This window comes from Notothenia rossii (genome assembly GCF_949606895.1).
Source record: "Notothenia rossii genome assembly, chromosome: 3".
NCBI lineage: Eukaryota > Metazoa > Chordata > Actinopteri > Perciformes > Nototheniidae > Notothenia > Notothenia rossii.
This window is the reverse complement of record NC_136901.1, coordinates 42,103,878-42,113,542: the sequence shown is the minus strand read 5'-3', so window position 1 is coordinate 42,113,542 and position 9,665 is coordinate 42,103,878. Positions and strand designations below refer to the sequence as shown.

The following is a 9,665-nucleotide window of genomic DNA, read 5'->3' as shown; positions in this document are numbered from 1 at the left end:
ATTAAAACTCACTTTGCTGATTATTTAACTAATATACTGATACAGTTTTATCCCTTTGCCTGCATACAATCACTCTGTATCGTGTATCTCGTACAGAGAACACGCTTCTCCTCTGGTTGCATTGAGTTTGGATTTCATTTATTTGAACAGAATAACACTGAGGTGAGAAATCCTTGTTTTAAAAAAAAATGTGGAGGAAATTATTCCACAATTTTCCAACTCTGTAACATTTGTTCACGTTTTAAAAAAACAATTTTTAAATATCAGATATCCCAGTCGCAAAGCAGCATCAAAACATTAACACTGGAACTTAAGATATGACCAGAGACGTAAACCTTTAATAACGTGTTGCTTTGTTTCGTCTTCACCCTGACTTCAAAGCTGGGACTTTTTAAATAGTAGAAGGCAAGTTTATTTATACAGCACCTTTCAACACAAGGCAATGCAAGGTGCTTTACAGAAATGAAAGACATTCAGACAAAGGCATTTAAAAGAAAAGATAATAAAAGAAACATTAAAAGAAAAATACATGAATAAAAAGTCACAGTGCAGTTTAAGATATGAATAGTTCACAGAGAAGTTCCATTTTACTGATGCCTTTCTTTGAAGTTTCTCCGAACATGAGCTGTGTACGCTTGTATGGCACGTGCGTCCCAGCCAGGACAAAGTCCCCAGACACGGATTCCCTGAAACACAACGGCTCAGTTTCAATTAAAAGCAGCGGCAAAAAGAAAAGTCTTCAGCCTGGATTTAAAAGTAGTCAGAGTTGCAGCGGACCTGCAGGTTTCTGGGAGTTTGTTCCAGATGTTTGGAGCATAATAACTGAACTTCTCCGTGTTTACAAGCAACCGCCAGACTGACATTAAGATCTTAAATGCAGACACACATTGACCTTCAGAACATTTAGCGGAAGACTTGTGTCTGTTATCTTGTGTCTTTTGGTTTACTATCTTCCCAATGGATGAGAACAACCTACTAAGTGGTTAATTAGGTGTATGGCGCAGTGGGTTGTGCGTTGGTGCTGGGCTCAGGGGGTCAGGTTCAAACCCCACTGCAGTCAGCATGTCGTTGTGTCCCTGAGACACTTCACCCCAAAGTGCTCCTGTGGTGATTGTCCACAGTATTCATTGTGTAACTCGCTTTGGATAAAAGTGTCTAACAAGTAACATGTAATGTAATATAACTTCAACACAGATGAATTGTCTTAGGTCGAATCTAACATTTAGAGAAACATCCCTTTCTAATAAAGACCGTGGTTTGTTTGTTTCTGCTCCACAGATTTCCTCAAAGCCTGAAATCATCAAATGTCAACAAACTTCTGGAGCCTCTTGAAGTCAGAGCTTTTTCTTTCTGGAACAACAATACAACAACTCCTCCTGGACGATTAGCGGTTATTTTTGGATTGCAACGAAATGTGAAATCCGTAAACTTATATATTGTAAACGCTGGATGTCAGAGGTCTGAGCTAAAGGACATTTCTGCTGGTAATGTTTAAGCATCATGAAGCGTAATAAAAACAAATAAAACACATATACCCAAAAGCAACACATATATATATCGCTCTATTTAGTTATCATTAGTTTATTTGCCGTTAAAGTGTAAGAGTGTATTCTAGAGGACAAAAAGCTCTACAAGTTGTTTTAATATTGTGTCAGATTTACACAACTCTAGCAGATATTAACGTTGTTTCCCGCCGTCGTTTGTTCAGAGCTGTTTAATTGTTAAATTGCAGGATCTAGCGCTCGTTCTAAAGCTAAGAAAAATTCTACAAGGTCTTGACATTTTGATCTAGACTAACGTTGGGTTATTAAGTTGTCGCTTTCGTTTGTTGAGTTTGTTCTAAAGCGAATAAAGAAGTTCTGGAAATACTTCTACATTTCCACCGGGGTAAGGCGGGTTGAAGATGTTTTCTGGAGCCGTAGAAATGGATTCAGAAAAGGGTTCTGGCAACAAATCCAGGTCCAGATCCCCCTCCACACCCAGCCTTGTTTTCTTGCTGCTTCTCGCCTCGTGTTTGACGTCCATCGCCCCCGTTGGATCCCAAATAACCGTCTCATCGGACATGTCAAACCTTCATAGCACCGACCCGCCTCACCGGGAACCAAATCTGCTCCAAGAAACCGCCATCAAACCCCCGACCCTGCTGGAGAAATCCAAACCAAAACACAACAAGCTGAAACAGAACAAACACGAGAGAAAGCAGTCCCTGAACGCCTCGTTGTTGTTGAAAAGACGCCCTCTGTCGCCCCCTAGCTGCCTAAAAGTCACCTCCATAAACACCGCCTTCAAATACATCAACACCGTGTTGTCCTGCCTTATTTTCGCCGTGGGGATCATCGGGAACGCCACTCTGCTGAGGATCATCTACCAAAATAAAAGCATGAGGAACGGCCCCAACGCGCTGATAGCCAGTCTGGCTTTAGGAGACCTGATCTACATCGCCATCGACATACCAATCAACGTGTACAAGGTAAACAGATTCAGGGTTTGTTTGTTTACATGTTGTTTTATCAGTATCTAAGGCAGGGGGGGGGTCAAACTCACTTTCAACGCATCATTTTGTATAAATGGATGTTATTTGACATAATGCATGTGGTTTATATTCCTCATTCTGATCTGTTTCTATGCCTGAAAAAAGGAATTCAAGTAGGACACACATTTTAATAATGGAGCTTGGGGAGATGGGAGCAGTGTGCTGAGTTTACAGGAGCAGCAATGCATTATGGGATACACACAAACATGTCTGTGGTGTGTTTATCAGTCAGTGGGTTGAGTGTTAGACAGATAAGAGCACTAAAATATCCCCTGACTGAGATAACACACACTTAATAATCTGTGTGTGTGTGTGTGTGTGTGTGTGTGTGTGTGTGTGTGTGTGTGTGTGTGTGTGTGTGTGTGTGTGTGTGTGTGTGTGTGTGTGTGTGTGTGTGTGTGTGTGTGTGTGTGTGTGTGTGTGTGTGTGTGTGTGTGTGTGTGTGTAGCTGCTGGCGATGACCTGGCCGTTTGCAGACAGTGTGTTCGGGCTGTTTCTCTGCAAGCTGTTTCCCTTCCTGCAGAAAACCTCCGTCGGCATCACCGTGCTCAACCTGTGTGCTCTGAGTGTGGACAGGTAACACACACACACACACACACACACACACACACACACACACACACACACACACACACACACACACACACACACACACACACACACACACACACACAGGTGGGAAGTAGTGGAGTACATAGTAGCTGTTCAGCATGGAAACATTCATTAGCTAACAATGACATTATTGTTCTATTAATATAAAGGGAGGTCAGGTACTCTTTAAAACAGCTGCTAGTTATGGGTACTTTTTACTGAAGTACATTTCAAAGCCTCTTTACTTTGACTTGAGTAAAGAAATTTAGTCAGTACCTCTACTTTCACCAGACTACTTTGAAACACGAGTATCTGTACTTCTACTTGAGTGAAGGAAGTGTGTACTTTTGCAATCTCTGCACACACACACATTAACCTCTGACCCCCTCAGGTACCGGGCGGTAGCTTCCTGGTCCCGGGTGCAGGGGACCGGTGTTCCCATGGTAACGGCGGTGGGCATCGGGGGGATCTGGCTGCTGTCGGCGCTGCTCGCCGTGCCCGAGGCCATCGGGTTCACCATGGTTACCTTCGAGTACAGGAACGCTACCATGAGAACGTGCATGCTGCAGCCCAACACCCCCTTCATGACCGTGAGTGTGTGTGTGTAAAAAATTAGAAAAATCGATGTATTTTAAGGAAGTAAAATAAGTACAGAGTTAATTAGCAGTAAAATGCAGAACATTTCTGTGAAAAATACCCTAAAATGTCTGAAAAAAGTCACTAAAAATATATGTTAAATATCAAAATATTGTCGGAGAAAATAAACAAAATTTCTTCTCAAACATAATCCAATGTTAGTTTTGATGAATGTTTAATTTACACACAATTATTATTAAAATGTGAAAAGGTATAAATGGATAAAACTCACAGTTGTTTTCTAAACAAATACACAGATAAACACATTTAGTTAGTTTAGTTATAAAAAACTAAAAATGAATTTGAACCTGCGTAGAAACAATATTACAATTTATAATACAATTTAAATAATAAATTCCCCACAACATGTGGGTAAAGTCGGGGGCGTTTGATCTCGGATGATGAGGATGAAGCGACTCTCTGCTGTGTTTCCAGGCTCTCTGAGTTGTTGTGTTTCCAGGCTCTCTGAGTTGTTGTGTTTCCAGGCTCTCTGAGTTGTTGTGTTTCCAGGCTCTCTGAGTTGTTGTGTTTCCAGGCTCTCTGAGTTGTTGTGTTTCCAGGCTCTCTGAGTTGTTGTGTTTCAGGGCGAGGTCTCTTTGATAGTTTAAAAAATCATTTCCTGTTTATATCTACAGGTCACGTGTGATCTCAACACAGTCAGAGTGGCACTCAGAACTGACCCGGGGTCAGCTGACCTGCCATCAGCGCTCAGACCTCATATTAACTGCAGACAGTGCACTCAGGTTCATCTAGAACATATTCATTGAAATAATGATTAATGAAAATATGTCTTAGTAACAGCCTTAATTAATTAAAGGGGCCCTATTCTGCTTTTTGGGGTTTTCCCTCTACTGTAGTGTGTTCTACAGGTTTTAGTGCATGTAAATGGTCTGCAAAGGCTAACATCCCTGAGTTCCCTCTCCCACAATGCCCCCTGAAACGCCTCAATTGGACTCCTTTGTTTACTTCCAGAACATAGTGACATCATCATATAGCGCTCCAACACATTGTACGTGATAGGCTAAGGGGGCGGGATATCTCTAAAATGGTTGACCAATCACATCAGAGCCGGCGAGCTAACCAATCAGAGCAGACTGGGCTCAGCTTCTGTGTGTTTCTGTGTGTTGCAGTTCTATAGAGACGCGAAGGACTGGTGGCTGTTTGGGTTTTACTTCTGCGTTCCTCTGACCTGCTCGGCCGTGTTCTACGGACTCATGACCTGCGAGATGCTGCGGCACCAGAAGGGAAGCCTGAGGATCGCCCTGAGTGAACACCTCAAACAGGTACACACACACACACACACACACACACACACACACACACACACACACACACACACACACACACACACACACACACACACACACACACACACACACACACACACACACACACACACACACACACACACCACACACTGATCATCCTCTGCTCTCCTCCCGCAGCGTAGAGAAGTGGCTAAAGCAGTTTTCTGTCTGGTTCTGATCTTCGCTCTCTGCTGGTTCCCTCTCCATCTGAGCCGCCTCCTGAAGAGAAACGCCTACAAATCCCACGATGCACATCGCTGTGAACTGCTAAAGTAAGCAGAGGAACACACACATTTAAAATATACTGTATCAGTGCAAAGGAAATGCTTTCAATTAACGGAGAGATGAAGTGTTGATTTATGTCACTAAAGTCTCCCCCCAAAATTCCATCCAAAAATAAATGTGTCAGCTGTATGAAAAATGAAAATGTACTTTAATATATATATATATTTTAAATGTCAGAAAAACATTTGAAACATATAAGTAAAATATGTTTAAAAAATGTGAACAATTAATTGCTGAATAAAGTCTTAAAAATGTCATGAAAAAAATGTCAGGAAAATATGCAAAATATGATCTGTAGAAAATAAATGAAATTTGTTTGAGAAAAGCTTGTAAATTGTCTGAAATCATTAGGAAAAAGTATGAAAAATCAGTGTTTAAAGGAGGTTGAATAAGCATAATCTGAAACAGAAGTTAAATGCAGGATAATAACCTAAAATATGAAGTAAAGACAAATACAACACCCGTCTGAAAACCTGAAAATGTCCCATAAGTTGTCGATATTTTCAGAAAATATGTGGAAAATGTCCCCAAAAAGTCCTTAAAAATATATTTAAAATACGTCAATAAAAGTCATAAAAAACATGTTTTAAAATACCTGAAAAAACCTCAGAAACATTTTAAAAAAATTGAAGATTATGTACACATTATTCTTTTTCTTCTTCTTCTCAGCTTCCTGTTGGTGCTCGACTACTTCAGCATCAACATGGCGACCATCAACTCCTGCATCAATCCCATCATCCTCTACGTCGTCTCCAAGAAGTTCAAAAACTGCTTCAAGGTGAATATGAGCGTCAGTCCGGGGTCAAAGGTCGTGAGAATCTCAATGTTTAGGGTTTAAAATATCTCCAGAGATAAACATGGAGGAGGTCGTGACGTCTAAAGGTCACTTTATAAAGACAGAGAAATAACACTGAGGTTTATTTAAGTTCAACTAAAGTCAACATGTTGTTGTTATATTTTCCATTTGTATTGTTTAAACACCAAGGCACTCGCCTGAACATCAGCAGGAGAGGACTCTTTAAAGTAGAGACACTACATACTGATATACACCTGAACATCAGCAGGAGAGGACTCTTTAAAGTAGAGACACTACATACTGATATACACCTGAACATCAGCAGGAGAGGACTCTTTAAAGTAGAGACACTACATACTGATATAAACCTGAACATCAGCAGGAGAGGACTCTTTAAAGTAGAGACACTACATACTGATATACACCTGAACATCAGCAGGAGAGGACTCTTTAAAGTAGAGACACTACATACTGATATACACCTGAACATCAGCAGGAGAGGACTCTTTAAAGTAGAGACACTACATACTGATATACACCTGAACATCAGCAGGAGAGGACTCTTTAAAGTAGAGACACTACATGCTGATACACACCTGAACATCAGCAGAATATGTCCTCTTCAATAAATCTGTCTCTGTGTCTGTCTCTCTCCTTCTGTCTGTCTGTCTGTCTGTCTGTCTGTCTGTCTGTCTGTCTGTCTGTCTGTCTATCCGTCTGTCTGTCTGTCCGTCCGTCTGTCTGTCTGTCTGTCCGTCTGTCTGTCCGTCCGTCCGTCCGTCCGTCCGTCCGTCCGTCCGTCTGTCTGTCTGTCTGTCTGTCTGTCTGTCTGTCTGTCTGTCTGTCTGTCTGTCTGTCTGTCTGTCTGTCTGTCTGTCTGTCTGTAGTCCTGTCTGTGTTGCTGGTGTTATTCTGGCTCTCTCTCCAACAGCATGCTGCCTCTGAACCATGGAACCAGTCTGCAGTACAAACACACCGACCACTGAGAGCCCGTTTCTCCCACTGCACCTGAACTCAGCACCATCGTGTATAAAGGATAACCACTATATTGATCCTCTAATGTTTAGTTTATACCTTTTTATTGTGTATTTATTGAGGTTTTTATATGTTTTATAGACTTGTTATGGTATAGGGATTTAATATATGGCAAAACATATGTGGACTTACATATACATGTTGTGTTTTTGGTTCAGTTTGTCTGTTTTTAGCAGAAATACAGAAAAACTAGTGCCTTAATTGTAATGAAACTTGGAAGAAAGTTAAAGCAAAGGTCAAGTTTAAACATATTACAATTTGGAGCCAATCAAGATCACAGAATATTAAGAGTCGTTGGAAACAGTGTAAGTTTTTCATATTTTACTTCAGTTATTTCTGTGTATTTTCCACCTTATTAAATGTTTTAAATAGAGGAAAACACAGGCAGACATGCAGGGCATTCATAAGCAACAACACATACATCAAATACATTAAGTTATATTAATAACATGTTAAAATATGCATCATATTGGCTTCGTAGTGTATTTGTTATTATTTTGTTTTCAATGTAAACAGTGCAGCACTGCGCCCCCTGCAGGCTGAACTCATCATTACATCCCATAATATGAAACTGCTGCTGATTGGTTTGTTCTCAGCTTTATATATTATTATGCAGAATTCAGGTCAGTATATATACTGTTGTCTAAATATATGTTTATTTTATGTGCAGGGAACTTCACTCTTAGTTTTGCGTCTATTATATGAAATTATATATTTGTATTTATCAATAAAGCTATATTCTCAACGCCTTTGAAAACATGTGTGTGGTATATGAATGTAGTTTTATATTTTATATATAAGGAGATTATCAGATTAACTATTTTGATAATTTATTTATAAATAAAAATAAATAAATATTCTAAATAATTACTTATAACAGAATTTTTTCAAAAGTTGTATAACTTCTTTCACTCAAGTAAAATGTATAAAAACATATATTAATAATATTACAATATTTACTTATTTTCTATAATAATGATGATGGAAAACAGGCCAACCGTCAGTTCATAGTTCATAGATCAGAATCTGTAAATATTAAACAATAAATCGTATTTTTTTAATTGTTACAAATGAAAATCAAACTTAATATAAAATGTCTGTACATTTAATATTTGAATTCACTATAACTATCATATAAATATAAGCCTGGTTTTGGTTTGACACACAATTAAGTGTCTTGAGAAATATGACATGAGGAAACATTTTGGGATGTGATCAAAAGTATTAAAAAAAAGGATTTTGAGATTTAAGTCGGAAAAAACCCCAACATATTTAAGAAAAAATTAGATTTAACACTCACTCCTTTAAACAACAATAATAATAATAATGCATAGTCAATCTCTCTCACCACGGCACGTCATAGCCTACGTTCCTCGGTCGTCCCAACGAGAACTACTTCGGCTCTGCGGTTCCTCCGGAGAACACGGGCCTCCTCACCCCTTCCTCCCCCCATCCCGCTAACCAACCGAACCTACAACTACTGTTATTGGTGCACTTGTGGAAACTGCGCCATGATGCCTACCGAAGTGGAAAACGTCTGTTGCAAAGAAATTAGAAAGGTAGCCTAGCTGACAGTTACAACATTATGTAGCCAGCTAGCTGAAAACACCAACAGTAGCACACAACATTATATGCCAAGATATAGGCCTACACCATACATATTTGTCAAGTCAATAGACTATTATATGCCCTTTTATTTCTTCCTTAGTAATTGAATGTTTATTTTGTAAACCTTGCCATGTATGTTTTAATTGCTAAACGGGTTATGTTACAAATATCTTACCTTCCTATAGCTTTAACGCGAATGAACAACACACTCTCACTCCATAATCGTCCAGGAGCGACGTTTGGTCAGGGTCCCGTGGCGTGCAGTTGTGACGCTCCTAGGCTCCTTCAGCTTCATAAAGGGACGCAAATAGCTTTCAACTGATTGCAATGTATTCCCATCTGCGGCGGGATTTGACGCTCATGGAAGCACGGCATTCGTTTGTGTCGGCTGCCCTTAAAGGCAATATGAGCGCCCACTCCCATTGGATAACGGAGAATTGTACACCCAGAAGTAAGTATTCCCCTTACTGTCGATTGATTTGACAGTGATATCTGCTCTACTCATCGACTAAAAAAGACCAGATTATCCTTGTTAATTACACAACATTGATTGGAGCGTCACAACTGCAGGCCTCGGGGACCCTGACCAAGCGTCGCTCCTGGACGTTTATGGAGTGAGAGTGTGTTGGAATGAACCAAGTCCCAGCACCTATTATGTGCATGCATGTTACAGCACCAGGACTAGAGCCAAACTGTCTCAACTATTACACCCTACAGAACCTCCATAACATGTACAGATTCGATTATGTACCTTTGAGGCGTAGAACGGAAGAAGAGTAAGTTATTCTTACCTTTAATAAACTACTACTTTGTTTGATGAAAAATGAAATCATGGTTTTTTATAGGAGCAAATAATTCATGGAAGAAAGGCTAC

General features: G+C 39.9%; 1 protein-coding gene across 3 annotated transcripts in view; it reads left to right on the top strand.

Moving 5' to 3' along the window:
- LOC307032454 (endothelin receptor type B-like) overlaps window positions 1-7,934 on the top strand; it is an 8,834-nt gene extending 900 nt beyond the window's left edge. For 2 of the 3 annotated variants that reach the window (XM_079670433.1, XM_079670432.1), the window contains exons 2-8: window positions 1,279-2,470; window positions 2,982-3,109; window positions 3,516-3,714; window positions 4,891-5,043; window positions 5,206-5,339; window positions 6,022-6,130; window positions 7,036-7,934. In XM_079670433.1, coding sequence (XP_079526559.1) covers window positions 1,904-2,470; window positions 2,982-3,109; window positions 3,516-3,714; window positions 4,891-5,043; window positions 5,206-5,339; window positions 6,022-6,130; window positions 7,036-7,134 — 1,389 coding nt within the window. In that variant the 5' untranslated portion in view covers window positions 1,279-1,903 and the 3' untranslated portion in view covers window positions 7,135-7,934. The remainder of the gene's footprint in view (window positions 1-1,278; window positions 2,471-2,981; window positions 3,110-3,515; window positions 3,715-4,890; window positions 5,044-5,205; window positions 5,340-6,021; window positions 6,131-7,035) is intronic. The other variant, XM_079670434.1, reaches the window with a different exon arrangement.
- Window positions 7,935-9,665: the final 1,731 nt, after the last annotated feature.